Source organism: Ranitomeya imitator, chromosome 5 (assembly GCF_032444005.1).
Source record: "Ranitomeya imitator isolate aRanImi1 chromosome 5, aRanImi1.pri, whole genome shotgun sequence".
Taxonomy (NCBI): domain Eukaryota; kingdom Metazoa; phylum Chordata; class Amphibia; order Anura; family Dendrobatidae; genus Ranitomeya; species Ranitomeya imitator.
The window spans coordinates 331158174-331185820 of record NC_091286.1 but is presented as its reverse complement, the minus strand read 5'-3'; the positions used below and the strand labels follow the sequence as shown (position 1 = coordinate 331185820).

At 43.7% G+C, this 27647-nt stretch overlaps 1 protein-coding gene across 1 annotated transcript in view; it reads right to left on the bottom strand.

Annotated features, from left to right (window-relative positions):
- The window catches only part of MDN1 (midasin AAA ATPase 1), a 335477-nt gene extending 309004 nt beyond the window's left edge, over positions 1-26473 (bottom strand). Inside the window, exons 1-2 of the mRNA XM_069726361.1 lie at positions 26296-26473; positions 7035-7261 (exon numbers count right to left, since the gene is read on the bottom strand). Coding sequence (XP_069582462.1) covers positions 7035-7261; positions 26296-26382 — 314 coding nt within the window. The 5' untranslated portion in view covers positions 26383-26473. The remainder of the gene's footprint in view (positions 1-7034; positions 7262-26295) is intronic.
- Between the last annotated feature and the right edge of the window lie 1174 nt (positions 26474-27647).

Genomic DNA, 27647 nt, shown 5'->3' with positions numbered 1-27647 from the left:
CAGTGGTTTTGGCACTGTGAGCAGGTGCCAGGTCGTGCTGAAAAATGAAATCTTCATCTCCATAAAGCATTTCAGCCGATGGAAGCATGAAGTGCTCCAAAATCTCCTGATAGCTAGCTGCATTGACCCTGCCCTTGATGAAACACAGTGGACCAACACCAGCAGCTGACATGGCACCCCACACCATCACTGACTGTGGGTACTTGACACTGGACTTCAGGCATTTTGGCATTTCCTTCTCCCCAGTCTTCCTCCAGACTCTGGCACCTTGATTTCCGAATGACATGCAAAATTTGCTTTCATCAGAAAAAAGTACTTGGGACCACTTAGCAACAGTCCAGTGCTGCTTCTCTGTAGCTCAAAAGTGGCTTTACCTGGGGAATGCGGCACCTGTAGCCCATTTCCTGCACACGCCTGTGCACGGTGGCTCTGGATGTTTCCACACCAGACTCAGTCCACTGCTTCCTCAGGTTCCCCAAGGTCTGGAATCGGTCCTTCTCCACAATCTTCCTCAGGGTCCGGTCTCCTCTTCTCGTTGTACAGCGTTTTCTGCCACATTGTTTCCTTCCAACAGACTTACCATTGAGGTGCCTTGATACAGCACTCTGGGAACAGCCTATTTGTTGAGAAATTTCTTTCTGGGTCTTACCCTCTTGCTTGAGGGTGTCAATGATGGCCTTCTTGACATCTGTCAGGTCGCTAGTCTTACCCATGATGGGGGTTTTGAGTAATGAACCAGGCAGGGAGTTTATAAAAGCCTCAGGTATCTTTTGCATGTGTTTAGAGTTAATTAGTTGATTCAGAAGATTAGGGTAATAGGTCGTTTAGAGAACCTTTTCTTGATATGCTAATTTATTGAGACAGGTTTTTTGGGTTATCAGGAGTTGTATGCCAAAATCATCAGTATTAAAACAATAAAAGACCTGACAAATTTCAGTTGGTGGATAATGAATCTATAATATATGAAAGTTTAATTGTAATCATTACATTATGGTAAGTAATGAAATTTAACACTATATGCTAATTTTTTGAGAAGGACCTGTATATATATATATATATATATATATATATATATATATATATATATATATATATATATATATATATATATATATATATATATATACATACACATATATACACATATATATATATATATATATATACACACTAGATGGTGGCCCGATTCTAACGCATCGGGTATTCTAGAATATGTATGTATATAGCAGCCACATAGTATATAGCACAGGCCACGACATATTCTTGAACACCCGATGCGTTAATACAGGCCACGCAGTGTATAACATTGCCCACACAGTATGTAACACAGCCCACGTAGTATATAGCAGCCATGCAGTATATAACGAAGCCCACACAGTTTATAACATTGCCCACATAGTATACAGTCATGGCCAAAAGTATTGACACCCCTGCAATTCTGTCAGGTAATACTCAGTTTCTTCCTGAAAATGATTGCAAACACAAATTCTTTGGTATTATTATCTTCATTTAATTTGTCTTAAATGAAAAAAACAAAAGAGAATGAAGCAAAAAGCAAAACATTGATCATTTCACACAAAACTCCAAAAATGGGCCAGACAAAAGTATTGGCACCCTCAGCCTAATACTTGGTTGCACAACCTTTAGCCAAAATAACTGCGACCAACCACTTCCGGTAACTATCAATGAGTTTCTTACAATGCTCTGCTGGAATTTTAGACCATTCTTCTTTGGCAAACTGCTCCAGGTCCCTGATATTTGAAGGGTGCCTTCTCCAAACTGCCATTTTTAGATCTATCCACAGGTGTTCTATGGGATTCAGGTCTGGACTCATTGCTGGCCACCTTAGAAGTCTCCAGTGCTTTCTCTCAAACCATTTTCTAGTGCTTTTTGAAATGTGTTTTGGGTCATTGTCCTGCTGGAAGACCAATGACCTCTGAGGGAGACACAGCTTTCTCACACTGGGCCCTACATTATGCTGCAAAATTTGTTGGTAGTCTTCAGACTTCATAATGCCATGCACATCGTCAAACAGTCCAGTGCCAGAGGCAGCAAAACAACCCCGAAACATCAGGGAACCTCCGCCATGTTTGGCTATAGGGACCGTGTTCTTTTCTTTGAATGCCTCTTTTTTTCTCCTGTAAACTCTATGTTGATCCCTTTGACCAAAAAGCTCTACTTTTGTCTCATCTGACCAGAGAACATTCTTCCAAAACATTTTAGGCTTTTTCAGGTAAATGTTGGCAAACTCCAGCCTGGCTTTTTTATGTCTCGGGGTAAGAAGTGGGGTCTTCCTGGGTCTCCTACCATGCAGTCCCTTTTCATTCAGATGCCGACGGATAGTACGGGTTGACACTGTTGTACCCTCGGACTGCAGGGCAGCTTGAACTTTAGATGTTAATCAAGGTTCTTTATCCAACATCCGCACAATCTTGTGTTGAAATCTCTTGTCAATTTTTCTTTTCCGTCCACATCTAGGGAGGTTAGCCCCAGTGCCATGGGCTTTAAACTTCTTGATGACACTGCGCATGGTAGACACAGGAACATTCAGGTCTTTGGAGATGGACTTGTAGCCTTGAGTTTGCTTCCTCACAATTTGGTTTCTCAAGTCCTCAGACAGTTCTTTGGTCTTCTTTCTTTTCTCCATGCTCAATGTGGTACACACAAGGGCACAGGACAGCGGTTGAGTCAACTTTATGTCATGTCAACTGGCTGCAAGTGTGATTTAGTTATTGCCAACACCTGTTAGGTGCCACAGGTAAGTTACAGGTGCTGTTATTTACACAAATTAGAGAAGCATCACATGATTTTTCGAACAGTGCCAATACTTTTGTCCACCCCCTTTTTTTATGTTTGGTGTGGAATTATATCCAATTTGGCTTTAGGACAATTCTTTTTGTGTTTTTTCATTTAAGACAAATTAAATGAAGATAATAATACCAAAGAATTTGAGTTTGCAATCATTTTCAGGAAGAAACTGAGTATTATCTGACAGAATTGCAAGGGTGTCAATACTTTTGGCCATGACTGTATAAACACTGCCCATGTAGTACATAGCAGCCATGTAGTATATAACGCAGCCCACGCAGTATATAACATTGCCCACATAGTATATAACACTGCCCACATAGTACATAGCACCCATGTAGTATATAACGCAGCCCACGCAGTATGTAACACTGCCCACGTAGTATATAGCAATGTGGGCACTATATGCGTGGTTAAAAAAGACAACATAAAACAAACATATACTCACCTTCCGAGGGCCCCTTGCAGTCCTGGCGCCTGTGTGCGGTGCACACGTCAGCTTCCGGTCCCAGGGTTGGTATGAGCGCAGGACCTGTGATGACGTTACGGTCACATGACCGTAACATCATGGAAGGTCCTTCTCGCATAGCATCCTTGGCACCGGAACCTGCCGCTTGCACTGCCGAGGACAGCACGCCACGTCGGAGGGTGAGAATAACCTTTTTTTTATTATTATTTTCAACATTAGATCTTTTTACTATTGATGCTGCATATGCAGCATCAATAGTAAAAAGGTGGTCACACAGGGTTAATAGCTGCGTTAATGGAGTGCGTTACACCGTGGCATAACGCGGTCCATTAACGCTGCCATTAACCCTGTGTGAGGGCTGACTGGAGCGGGCACTGACTGCGGGGAGGAAGGAGCGGCCATTTTGCCGCCGGACTGTGCCCGTCGCTGATTGATCTTGCAATGGTCGTGGGCGTTTTGCCACAACCAATCAGCGACTTGGATTTCCATGACAGACAGAGGCCGTGACCAATGAATATCCGTGACAGACAGACACACAGACGGAAGTGACCCTTAGACAATTATATAGTAGATTATGAGACAGTATGTATTGGTACAATGTCGCTCATATTCTACATGCTTATCAGCTTCACATATGCATCTTGCCCAGGTATACTTTGGAAATTTGTTTTTCAGATATGGATATTATGCTAAAGGTCACATTACATTATTCAATACTGTGTATTATATCTGCCTTTTCTGCTGTAATAAATATATATATAAGTGTAGGGATTTCACTCACTCAAGTGCGACGGCTGATACTCAGAAGGCACATTCCTTTAAAAGTTCACAGGGTTTATTGCTTCATAAACCACATGACAGAAAATAACAGAAAACAAATAGCCTTTGGCTCAGGAAAGAAAGGCAAGTGTCAAGTCCTTTAGGCTCAGTCCTGGAGCCTTAACACACTCAGGAGGATTTCACCTCCACACATATCTGCTGTGTAAAGCATTAGCCGGTCTTATATAGAGCTAACCACACCCAGTATCCCATCACATGATTATAGACATGTGGTCTGACATCACCACAGGTCCTGAAACACATATATATGTGAAATAAAGAAAACACTCCGGCCTACATAACAGTGATACACCACCTATGTCACACATACCTCCCGTCGACTACACACCCTTTAGCCATGCTACATTTTATTTATATATATATATATATATATATATATATATATATATATATATATATATATATATATATATATATATATACATATATACATATACATATACATATACATATACATATATATATTTTAATTTTGCTCATTTAATTATTTTTCAGTTATGTATACTTTTAATCAACATATACACTTTGGATTTTAGTTTTATGCCATATTGGTTGGATTTAGTTCTGGAGTTCCGGTATGTCTCACGTGAACACAATCATCACATGAGGACTCCACCTACAAGATGGCAACAGCGCTTTCTATTCAAACAAGAGTTTGCACCTCATGCTTTCCGTCTATGATTAAGGACTGGTTTTACAATCTGAAACGCATATTGTTGGATGTACCTGGAGATGCATTTCCTTTTTAATCCTCATGGAATAAAGATTATATTATAAATCAGTGCTTTATGCAAATGATATCACAGGCGAATGCCTATGGCCAACAGGTCACGCTTCTCTATGACCCGTTGTTCCCCTGCCTGCGATTTCGCACAAGCACAGATGAATAGTTCGTCTCTCACAAAGTCACTGGGATAGTACTGCACATGGGCAGCCTGGCTCCATGTTGGCATGGGGAGGGGGTCACAAACAAGAGTCTCCTGTCAATCACTGGCAGATGGGAGAAGAAAGAGCCCCTGCAGGAGCCTCCTCATTTGCACATGAATTCACTGAAAGACTATGAGACAATGGAGACATTGGCTTATTATATACGGTATGGAAGTAACTAGAGACAATGTAGACATACATAGTAACATAGTAACATAGTTAGTAAGGCCGAAAAAAGACATTTGTCCATCCAGTTCAGCCTATATTCCATTATAATAAATACCCAGATCTACGTCCTTCTACAGAACCTAATAATTGTATGATACAATATTGTTCTGCTCCAGGAAGACATCCAGGCCTCTCTTGAACCCCTCGACTGAGTTCGCCATCACCACCTCCTCAGGCAAGCAATTCCAGATTCTCACTGCCCTAACAGTAAAGAATCCTCTTCTATGTTGGTGGAAAAACCTTCTCTCCTCCAGACGCAAAGAATGCCCCCTTGTGCCCGTCACCTTCCTTGGTATAAACAGATCCTCAGCGAGATATTTGTATTGTCCCCTTATATACTTATACATGGTTATTAGATCGCCCCTCAGTCGTCTTTTTTCTAGACTAAATAATCCTAATTTCGCTAATCTATCTGGGTATTGTAGTTCTCCCATCCCCTTTATTAATTTTGTTGCCCTCCTTTGTACTCTCTCTAGTTCCATTATATCCTTCCTGAGCACCGGTGCCCAAAACTGGACACAGTACTCCATGTGCGGTCTAACTAGGGATTTGTACAGAGGCAGTATAATGCTCTCATCATGTGTATCCAGACCTCTTTTAATGCACCCCATGATCCTGTTTGCCTTGGCAGCTGCTGCCTGGCACTGGCTGCTCCAGGTAAGTTTATCATTAACTAGGATCCCCAAGTCCTTCTCCCTGTCAGATTTACCCAGTGGTTTCCCGTTCAGTGTGTAATGGTGATATTGATTCCCTCTTCCCATGTGTATAACCTTACATTTATCATTGTTAAACCTCATCTGCCACCTTTCAGCCCAAGTTTCCAACTTATCCAGATCCATCTGTAGCAGAATACTATCTTCTCTTGTATTAACTGCTTTACATAGTTTTGTATCATCTGCAAATATCGATATTTTACTGTGTAAACCTTCTACCAGATCATTAATGAATATGTTGAAGAGAACAGGTCCCAATACCGACCCCTACCGACATAGGCTTATTATATAAGGTATGGAAGTAACTAGAGACAATGGAGACATAGGCTTGTTATATACGGTATGGACGTAACCATAACAGGTACTTTACTATGGTGACATTATTTGGGGGTCTAAAAACCAAATGACAGTTTCCCTTTAAAAGGTGTGCACATTTAGGAAACCATATTATTTTATTTTAGTACTTTTTTTTTTTTCCCATCCAAAAAGATTCAGTTTATTTTTCAATTAAACTATGCAGATTGTGGATGACAATAAAGCATCACATTTTTTATTACCAATTTATGTTCCCTTCCCCCTAGTGATATACTTACCAGCTGCCATCTTGTGCTCTTCCTGGCCCCATTCCGCCAACTTGTGACTGCGGCTTCTGACTGACCAGAAGTCAGAGGTAATGGTCACAGGCTCTCAGTGTAAGTCTAGGAGAACCTCGTTCTGCCTCTCACAGACTTACATTGTAGACTTACATTGAGAGGTGACCTCTGGATTGCCAGGCCAAAAATGCAGAAGATGACTGGAGCGGCGCAGACTACAGAACACAGCAGCTGGGAAGCCTATTACATTAGTGATTCTACTCCAGGGATAAAATAATACAACACTGGAGTGGTGCTTTGAAGGTGGAAGAAGTACTGAAGTGATTCTTCTTGGTAGGATTTTTACATGGGCTTTTTAACAAGAGTGTGAACTCTTTATACATCCACTGCAAAGCATTAAAACTGCATTTCTAAACAAAACTCAAGTCGGCGTTCATAGTTAAGATGGATACTTACGGAAGGACAACGGAGTGACTGGCAGCCAATCGGCTCATAGCCACACATAACCGCTCATGAAGATCATGGTTCACCTGACCTCCAGCTTTAATACATTCCGCATTTCTCTCAAGGAGATCTAATAGCAAAGGTCGAAGTTGTCGTCCAATCAAAAGGGTATATTCCTTGTCCAAGAGCAACTGCGCTAGCGTAGTCAAAATGGATTCTCTGTCCTGTGGGGTCCATACCTGAAAGACAGCAAGAACATTTTGATCATTTAAATTACGAGGAAACCAACGCACTTAGCCCACATATGCTTCACAATTTATGTAAGGCAAGAAAAATGGTACAGTTTCCAGTTTTGACTTTCACCTTACTATTGAGAAACCCATCTACTATATAATTGTCTAAGGGTCACTTCCGTCTGTCTGTCTGTCTGTCACGGATACTCATTAGTCGCGGCCTGTCTGTCTGTCATGGAAATCCAAGTCGCTGATTGGTCGTGGCAAAACAGCCACGACCAGTCAGTGACGGGCACAGTCCGGCGGAAAAATGGCCGCACCAGTCAGTGCCCGTTCCATACTCCCCTCCAGTCAGCCCTCACACAGAGTTAATGGCAGAGTTGACCGCGGTGTAACGCACTCGGTTACCGCCGCTATTAACCCTGTGTGACCAACTTTTTACTATTCATGCTGCCTATGCCGCATCAATAGTAAAAAGATCTAATGTTAAAAATAATTTTAAAAATAAAAAATAGTTATATACTCACAGTCCGTCGGATCAGGCCTTTCCCGCTCCTCGCAACGCCCCGGTGACCGCTCCATGCATTGCGGTCTCGCGAGATGATGACGTGCGGTCTCGTGAGACCGCTACGTCATCATCTCGCGAGACCGCAATGCACTCTTCAGACCGGAGCGTGCGAGGAGCGTCGATAACCGCTTCGATATAACTATTTTTAATTTTAATTCTTTTTTTTTTTTAACAGGGATATGGTGTCCACATTGCTATAATCTACGTGGGCTGGGCAATATACTACATGGACTGCGCAATATACAACTTGGGCTGTGCGGACTGTGCAATGTACTGCGCGGGCTGTGCAATGTACTGCGCGGGCTGTGCAATGTACTGCGCGGGCTGTACTATACACTACATGGCCTGTGTTATATACTGCGTGCGTGGTACTGTGCGGGCTGTGCAATATACTACGCGGGCTGTGCAATATACTACGTGGCTGGGCAATATACGGCACTACGTGACTTGGCAGTATACTACGTGGCTGGGCAATATACTACGTGACTGGGCAGTATACTACGTGGCTCTGTGCTGTATACTACGTGGCTGGGCAATATCCTACGTGGACATGCATATTCTAGAATACCCGATGCGTTAGAGTCGGGTTTTATATATATATATATATATATATATATATATATATATATATATATATATATATATATATACACACACACACACACTATACAGCTGTCTACGGGTCACTTCCGTCTTTCTGTCTGTCCTTCTTTCTGTCACGGATATTCATTGGTTGCGGCCTCGGTCTGTCATGGAAATCCAAGTCGCTAAATGGTCGCGGCAAAACAGCCACGACCAATCAGCGACGGGCACAGTCCGGTAGAAAATGGCCGCTCCTTACTCCCCGCAGTGAGTGCCCGCTCCATACTCCCCTCCAGTCACCGCTCACACAGGGTTAATGCCGGCGGTAATGGACCGCGTTATGCTGCGGGTAACGCACTCCGTAACTGCTGCTATTAACCCTGTGTCTCCCCAACTTTTTACTATTGATGCTGCCTATGCGGCATCAATAGTAAAAAAAATGTAATGTTAAAAATAACAGAAAAAAAAACAAAACAAAAAAACCTGCTATTCTCACCCTCCGTAGTCCGCCGAGCCGCCATCTTCCATTCCCGGCGATGCATTGCGAAATTACCCAGAAGACTTAGCGGTCTCGCGAGACCGTTAAGTCTTCTGGGTAATTTCGCAATGCATTCTGGGAACGGAAGATGGCGGCAGCCGCGCGCGTATCACCGGAGCTTCGGTGTATCCTAGGGGATGAGTATATAACGATTTTTTATTTTAATTATTTTTTTTTTTTTTAACAGGGATATGGTGCCCACACTGCTGTATACTACGTGGGCTGTGTTAGATACCGCATGGCTGCTATATACTACATAGGCAGTGTTATATACTATGTGGGCTATGTGATATACTCCGTGGGCTGTGCTATATATTACGTGGCCACTGTTATATACTGCGTGGGCAGTGTTATATACTACGTGGCTGCTATATACTGCGTGGGCAGTGTTATATACTACGTGGCTGCTATATACTGCATGGGCTGTGCTATATATTACGTGGCCAGTGTTATATACTGCGTGGCTGCTATATACTGCGTGGGCTGTGTTATATAGTACGTGGCTGTGTTATATACTGCGTGGCCACTGTTATATATTGCGTGGCCTGTATTAACGCATCGGGTATTCTACAATATGTATGTATATAGCAGCCACATAGTATATAGCACAGGCCACGTAGTATTTGTCTGCTATATACTACATGGCTCCTATATACTACGTGTCCTGTGCTATATACTATGTGGCTGCTATATACATACATAAATACATATTCTAGAATACCCGATGCGTTAGAATCGGGCCACCATCTAGTATATTATATTTTTTTTTTCTATTAGAAGTGGAAAGGAAGAACAAAGACAAAAAAAACCCTGAATAATAAAAATATTGGAGGAAGAGAAACCAATCACAAACTAAAATGTTTCTATACAAATGCACAAAGCATGGGCAACAAACAAGGAGAATTGGAACTACTAACACAGGTGAAGAAATAGGACGTCATTGGAATCGCTGAAACTTGGTGGGACGATACACATTATTGGAATATAAGGCTAGAAGGATACAACTTATTTGCAAGAAACAGACTTGATAAACGAGGAGGAGGTGTCGCATGGTATGTTAGAAAAGCGTATATCTGCACAGAGATTGAAGCTTCAGAGACTGGGAGTTCTGTGGAAATTGTTTGGGTAAGAATACAAGGAGAGAACAACGGAAATAGAAATGACACCATTATAGGCATTTACTACAGGCCGCCTGTGCAAGCTGAAGATATGGATGAACTCTTTATGCATCAAATGGCCAAGTTCTCAAAAAAGGTAGGGGAGCAAACAAGGGGATCTGCTACCTTGGATCTAATTCTTATAAACAGGGAGGAAATGGTTGAGGAGGCAAGAGTGGCTGGGACCCTTAGGAGATAGCGACCATAATATTTTACAATTTTGGATAATTAGAGGAGGAAGACCTGTGAAGGCAGACTTCAAGGTTAGATTTCAGAAAGGCAGATTTTAAGGGACTCAAAGAGAATCGAAGGGATCCAATGGCTGGATATCCTTAAGGACAAAAATGTCCAGGAAGGATGGGAAATCTTGAAAAATGAGATTCTCAAAGCATAATCGTTAACAATTACAAAAAGAGGGAAGAATACGAATCATTTAAGGAAAACAGCACACACCATTCCACTGAAACTGCCCTAACTAAGGTCACCAATGACCTCTTAACCGCCAAGAGCAAGCGACACTACTCTGTCCTCCTCGACCTGTCGGCTGCCTTTGACACAGTGGACCATTCCCTATTATTACAGACCCTCTCATCCCTTGGCATCACAGACTTGGCCCTATCCTGGATCTCATCATACCTAACAGACCGGACATTCAGCGTCTCCCACTCACACACCACCTCCTCACCTCACCCCCTATCTGTCTGAGTCCCACAAGGTTCAGTCCTTGGGCCCCTGCTCTTCTCCATTTACACCTTTGGCCTGGGACAGCTCATAGAATCTCATGGCTTTCAGTATCACCTCTATGCTGATGACACACAGATCTACATCTCTGGACCAGATATCACCTCCCTACTAACCAGAATCCCTCAATGTCTGTCCACTATTTCATCCTTCTTCTCCGCTAGATTTCTCAAACTTAACATGGACAAAACAGAATTCATCATCTTTCCTCCATCTCACGCGACCCCCCCAACGAACCTATCCATTACAGTAAATGGCTGCCCACTCTCCCCAGTCACACAAGTTCGCTGCCTCGGGGTAATCCTTGACGCTGATCTCTCTTTCAAACCACATATCCAAGCCCTTTCCACTTCCTGCCGACTTCAACTCAAAAATATTTCAGGAATCCGTTCATTCCTCAACCAAGAATCTACAGAAACCCTAGTCCATGCCCTCATCATCTCTCGCCTTGACTACTGCAACCTCCTGCTCTGTGGCCTCCCCTATAACACTCTCGCACCCCTCCAATCTATTCTAAACTCTGCTGCCCGACTAATCCACCTGTCCCCCCGCTATTCCCCGGCCTCTCCCCTCTGTCAATCCCTTCACTGGCTCCCCATTGCCCAGAGACTCCAGTACAAAACCCTAACCATGACATACAAAGCCATCCACAACCTGTCTCCTCCATACATCTGTGACCTCGTCTCCCGGTACTTACCTACACGCAACCTCCGATCCTCACAAGATCTCCTTCTATACTCCCCTCTTATCTCCTCTTATCGTATACAAGATTTCTCTCGCGTATCACCCATACTCTGGAACCCTCTACCACAACACATCAGACTCTCGCCTACGATTGAAACCTTCAAAAAGAACCTGAAGACCCACCTTGTCCGACAAGCCTACAATCTGCAGTAACCACTGATCGACCAAACGCTGCATGACCAGCTCTATCCTCACCTACTGTATTCTCACCCATCCCTTGTAGATTGTGAGCCTTCGCGGGCAGGGTCCACACTCCTCCTGTACCAGTTATGACTTGTATTGTTTAAGATTATTGTACTTGTTTTTATTATGTATACCCCTCCTCACATGTAAAGCGCCATGGAATAAATGGCGCTATAACAATAAATAATAATAATACTAATGAACACAGAACTTAAACACATGTGTAATAGGAAGAAAGAAATGTTTATCACATGGAAAGAGTGAGGCATATCTAAAGAAGAATATAATGCTATCTGCAGAACCTGCAGGGCACGCATCAAATGAACTAAAGCTGACAAAGAATTAGGCTTGGTTCCCATTGCGTTAATGGGAACGCGCTAACGGACAGCGTTGCACGGCGAAATTAACGCCGTGCAACGCGTCCGTTAGCGCGCCCATTCACGGCAATGGGAACGCGCAGCACTAGCGCGTGCCATGTTCGGCACGCGCTAGCGACGCGCCGGTATTTCCAGGCACGCCGCGGACGCTGCTTGCAGCGTCCGAGGCGCGCCCGCGGTCCGTTCCCCGCTCTCGCAGATTCCCGATCTGCGAGAGCGGGGACGTTACCGCGACCCCGGGACGCGGCCACATTAAAAACATTGCGTTAGCGCAACCCGCTAGCGCTAAACGGGTTGCACTAACGCAATGTGACCCTAGCCTTAAGGCTTCCAAGAGACACCAAAAGCAATAAAAAAGGATTTTGGGGATATGTCAAAAGTAAAAGAAAAGTCAAAGATGATATAGGATTTTTACAGGATGAAAATTACAAAATGGTGAGAAGGCCAAACTTTTAAAATCCTATTTTGCATCTGTTTTCTCTCAGAAAGGAATTCTAACATCAACTGATCTTCACTGTCCTATTAAAGGAATAGAAGAATCCAAGATATCTATAAACAGAAAGATAGTGAGTAAACACTTAGCTAACAAATGAATTCAAGTCTCCATGTCCAGATGAATTACACCCCAGAGTACTGAAGGAGATAGCAGAAGAAATTTTTGAACCACTCTCCATAATCTTTGAAAATTCTTGGAGGACAGGAAAAGTCCCAGAAGACTGGAGAAGAGCAAATGTTGTTCCCATCTTCAAAAAGGGGAAGAAGGTGGACCCAGGAAACTATAGGCCGGTGAGTCTGACTTCTACACCAGGAAAGATCTTTGAACAAATTATTAAACAACATGTATGTAAGTACCTGGATAAGAATTAAGTGATTAAACAGAGTCAGCATGGGTTTGTAACTAATAAGTAATGTCAGACTAACTTAATTTCCTTCTATGACAGAATCACTGACTGGGTGGATCAGGGAAATGCTGTAGATATAGTATATCTTGACTTCAGCAAAGCATTTGACAAAGTATCTCATACCATCCTTATTGAAAAAATGACTACGTATGGAATGGACAAGGCAACTGTTAGGTGGATTCATAACTGGCTTAGTGATGGGACCCAAAGAGTGGTCGTAAATGGCTGCACATCCAGTTGGAAGAATGTCTCAAGTGGGGTACCACAGGGTTCGGTCCTGGGCCCTGCATTGTTCAACATCTTTATCAATGATTTAGATAAAGCAATTGAGGGTACACTGATTAAATTTGCTGATGACACAAAGCTAGGAGGGATAGCCAAAACTAGAGAAGAGAGAGAGGATTCAAAAAGATATAAATAAACTGGAGCAGTGGGCAGCAACTAACAAAATGTTTTTTTAACAAGGAAAAATGCAAAGTACTACATCTGGGCAATAAGAATGAAAAAAGCATATACAGAATGGGAGGAATAGGGCTAAGCAACAGCACATGTGAGAAAGACTTGGGTATACTAATAGATCATAAACTGAACACGAGTCAACAGAGTGATGCAGCAGCAGCAAAAAAAGCAAATGCAATTCTTGGACGTATTAACAGAGGCATACAGTCTAGATCCCGCAAAGTCATTATTGCCCTCCACTCCTCTTTGGTCAGACCTCATCTAGAATACTGTGTCCAGGCACATTTTAAAAAAAAAGACATCAACAAACTGGAGCAATTTCAGAGAAGAGCGACCAGAATGGTGACCGGTCTGCAAACCATGTCCTATGAGGAACGGTTACAGGATTTGGGAATGTTTAGCTTGCAAAAAGAGACTTAATAGCGGTCTTTAAATATCTCAAGGTCTCTCACATTGCAGAAAATCATAGGCGATATACATTAATTCCCTACAGCTCTAATTGTGCTTTCACCTTAATGATTCTTTAGCTACTTTATTACAATTTGCCTATAGGCTATCACCCCTTCATTCATAGGCTATCATACCTGGGGCTGTTTAGCACCTTGCCCTTATATACATTTGAGACTTATATACATATATGGTATGCATGTCTCTATGGGGGTTTTGTTGGGCCCAACTATTTACATGTGCTTGTTTACCCTCATTGGGGATGCCCACTTTTGGTCTTGTATGCTATTTTTTATTTTGCAAATTATACAGCTTTCAAATTTTGATTCCACTATAAAATTTTGCATATTGCATATGGTCTATTGATATCTGCCTTGTTATGCCAGAGTTGTATAAACGGGGACAGTCCCCATTATTGTCTACTTATATTATAGTCTTTACTGACTTTTCTATGGATTAATCCCAGGGATGTGGTTGTGCTGTTTTTGTTTTGTATTGTTTTGAATCATTTTTGGGTGTTTCTGTATGTCACTGAGTTAATAAATGTATACCTTTTTGCAAAAAATACTTTTTTTCTGGAGTGCACCATTTCCATGCATTGACCTTTTTCTTTTATTCTGGCACATTCCTTAACTTGGGAAAAATTAATATAATCCTATAAAAAAGGGAAGCTGTTTGAAAATGTAATATCTTTATTAATTAGAAGAAAAACATGATAAAAATTCATTTAAAGAAAATACAATAGGTGTAGCAGGAAAATAAAATCCTCTTATACAGCTGAATAATTTTATTACATGATGGTACAACGTGAGTGTAAAAAGTGCAAGTGCTTTTTTGTATTTGTGGTCATACATGTTAGTTAGGGCCATTGTCACTGTAATTAATAGAAGTGATCTACACTACATTTCAGGTAATCCTCTGATTATACGCGTACAGTAATATCGGCTCTAAATCTAATTATACAATTAGATTAATTTGATAATACATTTCTCTTTATGCGCTTGCACTTTTTTACAACCATGTTGTACCATCATATAATAATCATTATTGAGCTGTATAACACTGTTCCCAAGAAGTTTTTGATGTTGCAGAATTTCTGCAAGTTATTTAAATTAGGTTATTTGCATATTTTATGGGGTTTTTGTTTGTGTTTTTTTAACATGTGTTTTTAGCGCTGCGTTTTGTGTCACTTATTGGTGTGTTAGGGTATGTGCACACAATGCGGAAAACGCTGCGAATCCGCAGCTGCGGGTCCGCCGCAGTTTCCCATGAGTTTACAGTACAATGTAAACTTAAGGGAAACAAAAAAAGCAGTGCACATGCTGCGGAAAAAAACGCTCGGAAACGCAGTGGTTTACGTTCCGCAGCATGTCACTTCTTTCTGTGGATTCCACAGCGGTTTTACAGCTGCTCCTATGGAAAACCGCAGTTGTAAAACCGCAGTCAAAACCGCAGAAAAACTGCTGTAAATCCGCAGCAAAAACGCAGTGTTTTTGCCCTGCAGATTTATCAAATACGCTGCGGAAAAATCCGCAGTGGACCAGAATACGTGTGTACATAGCCTTATATATATATTTATAATTGTCTAAGGGGTACTTCCGTCTGTCTGTCTCCAACTTCCGCAACGGAAATCCCGTGTCGCTGATTGGTCTCGCCAGCTGCCGCGACCAATCAGCGACGGCCACAGTCCGATTAGTCCCTCCCTACTCCCCTGCAGTCAGTGCCCGGCGCCCGCATACTCCCCTCCAGTCACCGCTCACACAGGGTTAATGCCAGCTTAACAGACCACGGTGTAACGCAGTCTGTTAACGCTGTTATTAACCCTGTGTGACCAACTTTTTACTATTGATTCTGCGTATGCAGCATCAATAGTAAAAAGATCTAACGTTACAAATAGTAATAATAAAAAAAGGTTATTCTCACCCTCAGACGTCACGCCCTGTCCTCGGCAGCGCAAGCGGCAGGTTCCGGTGCCAAGGATGCTATGCGAGAAGGACCTGGCGTGACGTCACGGTCATGTGACCACGACATAATCACAGGTCCTGCGCTCATACCAACCCTGGGACCGGAAGCTGCCGCGTGCACCACACACAGGCCCCAGGACTTCAAAGGGCCTTCGGAAGGTGAGTATATGTTTATTTTTTATTTTAAGTCTTTTTTAACCACGCATATAGGGCCCACATTGCTATATACTACGTGGGCTGTGTTACATACTGCGTGGGCTCTGTTATATACTACATCTCTGTGCTATATACTACAGTCATGGACAAAAATGTTGAGAATGAGACAAATATTAATTTTTCCAAAGTCTACTGCTTCATTTTTTCTAATGACAATTTGCATATACTCCTGAATGTCAGAGTGATCAGTTTAACAGCAATTACTGTACTTGCAAAGTCAATATTTGCCCAGAAAATGAACTTTAACCCCCAAAACCCATTTCAACATCATTTAAGTCCTGCCTTAAAAGGAGCAGCTAACATCGTTTTAGTGATTGATCCATTAACACAGGTGTGGGTGTTGATGAGGACAGGGCTGGCGATCAATCAGTCATGATTAAGTAACAATGACATCACTGGACACTTTAAAAGGAGGCTGGTGCTTGGTATCATTGTTTCTCTTAAGTTAACCATGGTTATCTCTAAAGAAACACGTGCAGCCATCATTGCACTGCACAAAAATGGCCTAACTGGGAAGAGTATCGCAGCTACAAAGATTGCACCTCAGTGAACAATCTATCACATCATCAAGAACTTCAAGGAGAGAGCTTCCATTGTTGTCAAAAAGGCTCCAGGGCGCCCAAGAAAGACCAGCAAGCGCCAGGACCGTATCTTAAAACTGTTTCAGCTGCGGGATCGGACTACCAGCAGTGCCGAGCTTGCTCAGGAATGGCAGCAGGCTGGTGTGAGTGCTTCTGCACGCACTGTGAGGCGGAGACTCTTTGAGCAAGGCCTGGTTTCAAGGAGGGCAGCAAAGAAGCCACTTCTCTCCAGAAAAAACATCAGGGATCGACTGATATTCTGCAAAAGGTACAGGGAGTGGACTGCTGAGGACTGGGGCAAAGTCATTTTCTCTGATGAATCACCTTTTCGATTGTTTGGGACATCTGGAAAACAGCTTATTCGGAGAAGAAGAGGTGAGCGCTACCACCAGTCTTGTCTCATGCCAACTGTAAAGCATCCTGAAACCATTCATGTGTGGGGTTGCTTCTCAGCCAAGGGAATCCGCTCACTCACAGTCTTGCCTAAAAACACAGCCATGAATAAAGAATGGTACCAGAATGTCCTCCAAGAGCAACTTCTCCCAACCGTCCAAGAGCAGTTTGGCGCCCAACAATGCCTTTTCCAGCATGATGAAGCACCTTGCCATAAAGCAAAGGTGATAACTAAATGGCTCATGGAACAAAACAGAGATTTTGGGTCCATGGCCTGGAAACTCCCCAGATCTTAATCCCATTGAGAACTTGTGGTCAATCATCAAGAGACGGGTGGACAAACAAAAACCAACAAATTCTGGCAAAATGCAAGCATTGATTATGCAAGAATGGACTGCTATCAGTCAGGATTTGGTCCAGAAGTTGATTGAGAGCATGCCAGGGAGAATTGCAGAGGTCTTGAAGAAGAAGGGTCAACACTGCAAATATTGACTTGCTGCATTAACTCATTCTAACTGTCAATATAACCTATTGGTACTCATAATATGATTGCAATTATATTTCTGTATGTGATATAAACATCAGACAAACACTAATAAAAACCAGAGGGCAGCAGATCAAGTGAAAATATAATTAATATAAGACTTCTCCCGAATATCCCCCATCCTCTGGAACTCTCTGCCCCAACACGTCCGACTATCAACCACAGTCGGATCCTTCAGACGGAACCTGAAAACTCATCTCTTCAGGAAAGCCTACAGCCTGCACTGACACCGCTGCTGCCTCATCACTATCGAAGCTGCCTCATCACTATCGAAGCTACCGCCTCACCAACAACGGAGCTACCGCCTCACCAACACCGGAGCTCCTGCAACCCTCGACCTACTGTCTCCTTCCCTATAATCCTGTAGAATGTAAGCCCGCAAGGGCAGGGTCCTCGCCCCTCTGTATCAGTCCGTGATTGTTAGTTTGTTTACTGTATGTGATATTTGTAACTTGTATGTAACCCCTTCTCATGTACAGCACCATGGAATCAATGGTGCTATATAAATAAATAATAATTTTGGTGTCATTCTCAAAAATTTTGGCCATGACTGTATGTAGCTGGGCAACATACAACGTGACTGTGCAATATACTACGTGACTGTCCAATATACTACGTGGCTGTGCAATATACTACGTAGCTATGCAATATACTACGTGCCTCTACAATATACTACGTGGCTATGTTATATACTACTTGACTCTGCAATATACTACGTCGCTGACCAATATACTACATAACTGTGCAATACACTTCGTAGCTGTGCAATACACTACGTGACTTATATACTACGTGGCTATGTTATATTCTACGTGGCTCTGCTATATACTACGTGGCTGACCAATATACTACATACCTGTACAATACACTACGTGGCTATGTTACTGTATATACTACGTGGCTGTGTAATATACTACGTAGCTCTGCTATATACTACGTACGCTGTATTAACAGAGCTACGTAGCTCTGTTATATACTACGTCGGTTGTGTTATATACTACGTCACTGTGCAATATAGTATGTAGCCTGTGCTATATACTACCTACATGTTCTAGAATACCGGATAAATTAGAATCGGGCCACCATCTAGCGCTTTAAATAAAGTCGTTGTGTTTTTGATACTTCCTGGTATTTGGCTTTGACAAAATTTTATTGATATACTTAGGTGTGGACTACATGCATTTTTTGTGTGTTTCCACAGCAGAAATGAAATAATAATGCATGTGCGTTTTCTCACTTGCAGAATTTCCACACCTAAGTCTATGGGGAAATTCCGCACAGAAAACTCAGTGTACCCACAGGAGAAATTGACAAGTTACAAATTTGAGACGCGCACCGCCGGTCAGTTTACACTGCATTAAAAAGAAGCAGTGTGGGCAGGAGATTGCTATAAATCCCATCCACTTTGCTACAACTGTAAGACGCTGCGTTTTTGATGCAGCAAAAAACACAGCATCAAAAACTCACCAAGATCATTGTGTGAAAGCAGCCTAAGGGTACCGTCACACTATACGATTTACCTACGATCACGACCAGCGATATGACCTGGCCGTGATCGTAGGTAAATCGTAGTGTGGTCGCTGGGGAGCTGTCACACAGACAGCTCTCCAGCGACCAACGATGCCGAGGTCCCCGGGTAACCAGGGTAAACATCGGGTTACTAAGCGCAGGACCGCGCTTAGTAACCCGATGTTTACCCTGGTTACCAGCGTAAAAAAAAACAAACAGCACATACTTACATTCCGGTGTCCGTCAGGTCCCTTGCCGTCTGCTTCCCGCACTCACTGACTGCCGGCCATAAAGTGAAAGTGAAAGCACAGCGGTGACGTCACCGCTGTGCTCTGCTTTCACTTTACGGCCGGCAGTCACTGAGTGCGGGAAGCAGACGGCAAGGGACCTGACGGACACCAGAATGTAAGTATGTGCTGTTTGTTTTTTCTTAGTTTTACGCTTGTAACCAGGGTAAACATCGGGTTACTAAGCGCGGCCCTGCGCTTAGTAACCCGATGTTTACCCTGGTTACAAGCGAACGCATCGCTGGATCGCATCGCTAGATCGGTGTCACACACACCGATCTAGCGATGACAGCGGGAGATCCAGCGACGAAAGAAAGTTCTAAACGATCTGCTACGACGTACGATTCTCAGCAGGATCCCTGATCGCTGCTGCGTGTCAGACACAGCGATATCGTAACGATATCGCTGGAACGTCACGAATCGTACCGTCGTAGCGATCGAAATGGCAGTGTGTGACGGTACCCTAAGAGCGTTTTCTTATCCTGCAACGCCTACTTCCAGTATTTTTTTATCAATTTGTATTGTTTTTCTTCTAGTAAATAAAAATGTTACATTTTAAACTGACCTCCCTGTTGTAGAATTATATCAGCCAGTGCAAAGCCTCATTCAGATGTCTAATGCAGGGATGGCTGACTGAGCACAGCCATGTATCTAATCCCATCATGTGCGATGCAATCCGCTGAGCCACATATCTGATCCCATCATGTGTGATACAATCCGCTGAACCATGTATCTAATCCCATCATATGTGATACAATCCGCTGAACCATGTATCTAATCCCATCATATGTGATACAATCCGCTGAGTCACGTATCTAATCCCATCATGTGTGATACAATCCGCTGAGTCACGTATCTAATCCCATCATGTGTGATACAATCCGCTGAGTCACGTATCTAATCCCATCATGTGTGATACAATCTGCTGAGTCACGTATCTAATCCCATCATGTGTGACACAATCCGCAGAGCCACATATCTGATCCCATCATGTGTGATACAATCCGCTGAACCACATATCTGATCCCATGTGATACAATCCTCTGAGTCATGTATCTAATCCCATAATGTGTGATACAATCCGCTGAGCCATGTATCTAATCCCATAATGTGTGATACAATCCGCTGAGCCACGCATCTAATCCCATCATATGTGATACAATCCGCTGAGCCACGTATCTAATACCTTCATGTGTGATACAATCCGCTGAGCCAGGTATCTAATCCCATAATGTGTGATACAATCCGCTGAGCCACGCATCTAATCCCATCATATGTGATACAATCTGCTGAGCCACGTATCTAATACCTTCATGTGTGATACAATCCGCTGAGCCAGGTATCTAATCCCATCATGTGTGATACAATCCGCTGAGCTATGTATCTAATCCTAACATGTGATACAGTGAGCAGCACAGTGCCAACAGAGTCAGCGCTACCAGATGCCATTGGTGACACCATCCATAGATCAGTGTGACTTTGTAGTCAACAACAAAATGTCTCTGAACGGTGATCGTAAATTTTATCCTCCATTTAAGGGGGATGTCGACGCAAAACCAATCTGCCTGCAGTCAGTCTGTGTGACTCTAGACTTGTGAATCCCCTCCTGCGCACGCTCTGCACTGTGAGGTTTCCCAGTTTCAGACTCGGGATCGGAGGGAGGGTGTGTAGGTGTCACACATCCTGCTAGCCAGTGGGCATGGCCTCGCTCCATACACTTGTATTGAGCTGAAGCCACTCCACGGCCAGTGACGCGGACGGCAATGGCAACAGTCAGGAGCTGCTTTCCCAAGTGTTTAAAATCAAAAGTAATCATTTTTCAGATTTTATACTATTTAAAAATAAAATATTAACACTTTTACAATTGTTTTTGGATGACATATTCCCTTTAAGCTGGCCAGCAATAAGTCTTGGTCCTGAGTCCTGCTGGGTCATGTGAGCGCTCCTCTCCTATGCCGGCTCACACAGGGACCCGAAGCATGGGGCGTACTACCTCCATCAGTGGAAGCCTGTGGACCCTCAGAACAAGGCTCCATAAAGTCACATTGCGAAGGCGACTTCTGGTCCACACAAACTCCTCTGTAGCCCAGGTTACTCTGAAGAAAATCGGAGCGGCGCTTTTTAAACTAGGAAAGATGGTGATCACTAAGTATTTTATACATCGACACTGCATTACACACATATTTAGAAAGATGCAGGGGGTAAAGTTTTGGTAAGGAGTGCATCTTTAACCCCTTTACCCCCCAAGGGTGGTTTGCACGTTAATGACCGGGACAATTTTTACAATTCTAACCACTGTCCCATTATGAGATTATAACTCTGGAACGCTTCAACGGATCTTGCTGATTCTGACAATGTTTTCTCGTGACATATTGTACTTCATGATAGTGGTAACATTTATTTGGCATTACTTGCGTTTATTTGTGAAAAAAATGGAAATTTGGCAAAAATTTTGAAAATTTCCCAATTTTCCAACTTTGAGTTTTCATGCCCTTAAAGGGACACTGTCACCTGAATTTGGAGGGAACAATCTTCAGCCATGGAGGTGGGGTTTTTGATTCACCCTTTCCTTACCCGCTGGCTGCAATATTGGATTGAAGTTCATTCTCTGTCCTCTGTAGTACATGCCTGCATTTATTTGAATTTTTTTTTCTTTATTTAGGATTTTTTTTAAATATTTTTACACAGTGAAATTTTTTTTTTTTTAACATTTTTTACATTGTGCCAGGGTGGGACATCACTATATAATGTCAGATTGCTGATCTGATCAGCGATCTGACAGGCAGTACAGGAGGCTTGCCGGCGCCTTCTCAGCAGTCACTGAAGAGCTGCCTCCCTGCAGAACCCTGCGGCCATCTTGGATCCGGGGGCCTGCAGGGAGGAGACCCTCAGAACAACGCAATCACATTGTGTTGTTCTGAGGGTCTCAGAGAAGCACGCAGGGAGCCCCCTCCCTGCGCGATGATTCCTTATGAAAAAAAAAAGATTTCCCATTTAATTTCTCAGTCCTCCAATGTGATCGCACATCAGAGGACAGAGAAATGGGGTCCCCGATAGCCCCTCCGATAATCACCTGCCTCCCCCGGTGCTCCTTGTGGCTCCCGGTGGGCGCCGCCATCTTGTTCCGGCCAAAAAATGGCAGACGCATGCGCAGTGCGCCCGCCGGCCGGCACCCGGAAAATCTTTGGGGTCTCGGCTGCCAGGAGTAGCCGAGACCCCAAAGAACATGTTCGAAGTCGATTTTTACCGACCCCTGTTTTGCGATCGCCGGCAATTAACTGTTTACCGGCGGCCGCAAAAAAAAAAAAAGCGATCTGTCATTCTCTGTCCTCTGATGTGATCGCACATCAGAGGACAGAGAAATAGGGGGATTCGGGGACCCTGTTATACTTACCGGTGTACCTGGGTCCTCCTGCGTCCCCTCCTGCCCGGTAAGAAAATGACGGGCGCATGCACAGTGCGCCCGCCATGATCTGCCGGCCGGCAACTGGAGTAGTTGGGGCTAAATTTAGAGTTAGGGTTGGGGCTAAATTTAGGGTTGGGGCTAAATTTAGGGTTAAGGCTAAATTTAGGGCTAGGGTTAGCCTTCTTTCACACTTGCGTCGGTACGGGGCCGTCGCAATGCGTCGGCCCGACGTACGTTGTGAAAATTGTGCACAACGTGGGCAGCGGATGCAGTTTTTCAACGCATCCGCTGCCCAGTCTATGTCCTGGGGAGGAGGGGGTGGCGTTACGGCCACACATGTGCGGTCAAAAAAGGCGGACGCGACGTACAAAAAAACGTTACATTGAATATTTTTTTGTGACGACGGTCCGCCAAAACACAACGGATCCAGTGCACGACGGACGCAACGTGTGGCCATCGCGATCCTTTGGCAATACAAGTCTATGGGCAATAAACGCATCCTGCGGGCACATTTGCAGGATCTGTTTTTTGTCTAAAACGACGGATTGCGACGGATGCCACACGACACAAGTGTGAAAGTAGCCTTAGGGCTAGGGTTGGGGCTAAAGTTAGGGCTAGGGTTAGGGCTAAATTTAGTGTTAGGGCTAGGGTTGGGGCTAAAGTTAGGGCTAGGGTTGCGGCTAAAGATAGGGTTAGAGTTGGGATTAGGGTTAGGGTTTGGATTAGGGTTGGTGCTAGGGTTAGGGTTGGCATTAGGGTTAGGTTTGGGATTAGGGTTAAGGTTGGGATTAGGGTTAGGGGTGTATTGGGATTAGGTTTGAGGTTAGGGTTGAGATTAGGATTAGGGGTGTGTTGGATTTAGGGTTTTGATTAGGGTTATGGTTAGGGTTGAGATTAGGGTTGTGATTATCGTTAGGGTTGTGATTATCGTTAGGGTTGTGATTAGGATTATGGATCGGGTTGGGATTAGGGTTAGGGGTGTGTTAGGGTTAGCATTAGAATTAGGGGGTTTCCACTGTTTAGGTACATCAGGGGGTCTCCAAACACAACAGCCAATTTTGCGCTCAAAAAGTCAAATGGTGCTCCCTCCCTTCTGAGCTCTGCCGTGCGCCCAAACAGTGGTTTACCCCCACATATGGACAACTTTTGGGGTCCAATTTCTCCTGTTACCCTTGTGAAAATAAAAACTTGAGGGCTAGAAAATCTTTTTTGTGGAAAAAAAAACACTTTTTATTTTCACGACTCTGTATTATAAACTTCTGTGAAGCACTTGGGCATTCAAAGTTCTCACCACAAATCTAGATAAGTTCCTTGGGGGATCTAGTTTCCAAAATGGGGTCACTTGTGGGGAGTTTCCACCGTGTAGGCACATCAGGGGCTCTCCAAACGCGACATGGCGTCCGATCTCAATTCCAGCCAATTCTACATTGAAAAAGTCAAACGGCACTCTTTCTCTTCCAAGCTCTGCGGTGCGCCCAAACAGTGGTTTACCCCCACATATGGGGTATCGACGTACTCAGGAGAAATTGCACAACAACTTTTGCAGTCTAATTTCTCCTGTTACTATTTTGAAAATAAGAATTTGTGGGCGAAAAGATCATTTTTGTGTAAACAAATGTGATTTTTTATTTTCACGGCTCTACGTTATAAACTTCTGTGAAGCACTTGGCGGTTCAAAGTGCTCACCACACATCTAGATAAGTTCCTTAAGGGGTCTAGTTTTCAAAATGGTGTCACTTGTGGGGGGTTTTCATTGTTTAGGCACATCAGGGGCTCTGCAAACGAGACATGGTGTCCGATCTCAATTCCAGCCAATTCTACATTGAAAAAGTCAAACGGCGCTCCTTCTCTTCCAAGTTCTGCGGTGCGCCCTAACAGTGGTTTACCCTCACATATGGGGTATCGGCGTATTCAGGAGAAATTGAACAACAAAATTTATGGTTAAATTTCTGTTTATACACTTGTGAAAATAAAAAAAAATGGTTCTGAAGTAAAATGTTTGCAAAAAAAAGTTAAATGTTCATTTTTCCTTCCACATTGTTTCAGTTCCTGTGAAACACCTGAAGGGTTAATAAACTTCTTGAATGTGGTTTTTAGCACCTTGAGGGGTGCAGTTTTTAGAATGTTGTCACACTTGGTTATTTTCTATCATATAGACCCCTCAAAATGACTTCAAATGTGATGTGGTCCCTAAAAAAATGGTGTTGTAAAAATGAGAAATTGCTGGTCAACTTTTAACCCTTATAACTCCCTAACAAAAACAAATTTTGTTTCCATAATTGTGCGGATGTAAAGTAGACATGTGGGAAATGTTATTTATTAACTATTTTGTGTGACATATCTCTCTGATTTAAAGGGACACTGTCACCTGAATTTGGAGGGAACAATCTTCAGCCATGGAGGCAGGGTTTTTGGGTGTTTGATTCACCCTTTCCTTACCCGCTGGCTGCATGCTGACTGCAATATTGGATTGAAGTTCATTCTCTTTCCTCCATAGTACATGCCTGCGCATGGCAAGATTACCTTGTGCAGGCATGTACTACAGAGGACAGAGAATGAACTTCAAACCAATATTGCAGCCAGCATGCAGCCAGCGGGTAAGGAAAGGGTGAATCAAAAACCCCAAAACCCCGCCTCCATGGCTGAAGATTGTTCCCTCCAAATTCAGGTGACAGTGTCCCTTTAAGGGCATAAAAATACAAAGTTTGAAAATTGCAAAATTTTCTCCATATTTCCGTTTTATTCATAAATAATTGCAAGTAATATCGAAGAAATGTTACCAATAACATGAAGTACAATATGTCATGAAAAAACAATCTCAGAATCAGCGGGATCCGTTGAAGCGTTCCAGAGTTATAACCTCATAAAGTGACAGTGGTCAGAATTGTAAAAATTGGCTCGGCCATTAAGTACCAAATTGGCTCTGTCACTAAGGGGTTAAAGGACTTCTCTGGGAATATATATCGCCAATACCAGATCGATGGTAGTCCCATAACCAACATTCCCACTGGTCAGCTTTCAACTCCAGGCAGAAGTAAACAATGAATGGAGCTGCTCAATGTACAGCAGCTGCTGCAGAACATCTTGGGGCAGATCTGCATTCTCCCGCACTGGCCCCTACACACCGATGGGGGCTGTGCAGCACAGATCTGCTCAATGGTGACATCCGGCTAGAGCCGTTAGCAGGTGGGCTCCCGGGTCGCCACCGATCTCCAGGATTTGTGCAGAGGGCACTAATAGGAAACAACACAAACTTTCTGGGGGAGGCTTTATTTTCATGGCCCGGCTGTGAGATCTATAGGAAACAGTCGCCCCCAGCCCACATCCGATGGCGCCCGCTCCCCGGCGCACGTGTGCCTCCTTTCTCCCCGCTAGGACAATGGCAGCCCCAGCAGCGCCGCTCTGTGCGCGGATTGGCCCATTATTGTGTGCGCTATCTCACCTGCTTGGCGAGGAACTGGCTGAGCTCTCCGCCGCTTCTCTGAGCGATAGCGCTGAGCCCCGAGAGGCTGAGCTGGAAGTGCTCCATGCCGGGGACACGGCTGACCGGAACAGGCCGAGCGGCGGCCGTGCGTGCACAACAAACACCAGCACGGCTCCACACGTGGGGAAGACACCAGCACAACGGGGCACTTCCGGGAGCGCCGCGCACGTCATCACCGGCGCGACACCTTCCAGCAGCTGGCTGGTGCGGCGGGAGAAAGGCTGAGGCTGGCTGGGATGAGCCTAGACTGTATGGGCTCCTTCCAGGTCCTGACTGCAGCCCATACACTCTAGCCGGCTCAGTACTGAAGACGCTAGAGTGTATGGGCTCCTTCCAGGTATATATTCTTGAAGATGGCAGACTTTAGCAGACTTTATGGGCTGCTGCCTGGCCCTGACTGCAGCCTATACATGACACTAGAATGTATGTGCTCCTTCAAGGTATAAATTATTAAAACCAGCAGAATATATGGGCTCCTGCCAGGTCCTGACTGCAGCCCATACAGTGTAGTCAGCTCACTGGTGAAGACACTAGACTGTACGGGCTCCTGTCAGGTATATAGTATGGTAGATACAGACTGTACGTGCTCCTGTCAGGTATATATTATTGTAGATATAGACTGTACGGGCTCCTGTCAGGTATATATTATTGTAGATACAGACTGTACGGGCTCCTGTCAGGTATATATTATTGTAGATACAGACTGTACGGGCTCCTGTCAGGTATATAGTATGGTAGATACAGACTGTATGGGCTCCTGTCAGGTATATAGTATGGTAGATACAGACTGTACGGGCTCCTGTCAGGTATATATTATTGTAGATACAGACTGTATGGGCTCCTGTCAGGTGTATAGTATGGTAGATATAGACTGTACGAGCTCCTGTCAGGTATATATTATGGTAGATATAGACTGTACGAGCTCCTGTCAGGTATATATTATGGTAGATACAGACTGTACGGGCTCCTGTCAGGTATGTATTATTGTAGATATAGACTGTACGGGCTCCTGTCAGGTATATATTATTGTAGATACAGACTGTACGGGCTCCTGTCAGGTGTATATTATTGTAGATATAGACTGTACGGGCTCCTGTCAGGTATATATTATTGTAGATACAGACTGTACGGGCTCCTGTCAGGTGTATATTATTGTAGATACAGACTGTACGGGCTCCTGTCAGGTATGTATTATTGTAGATATAGACTGTACGGGCTCCTGTCAGGTATATATTATTGTAGATATAGACTGTACGGGCTCCTGTCAGGTATATATTATTGTAGATATAGACTGTACGGGCTCCTGTCAG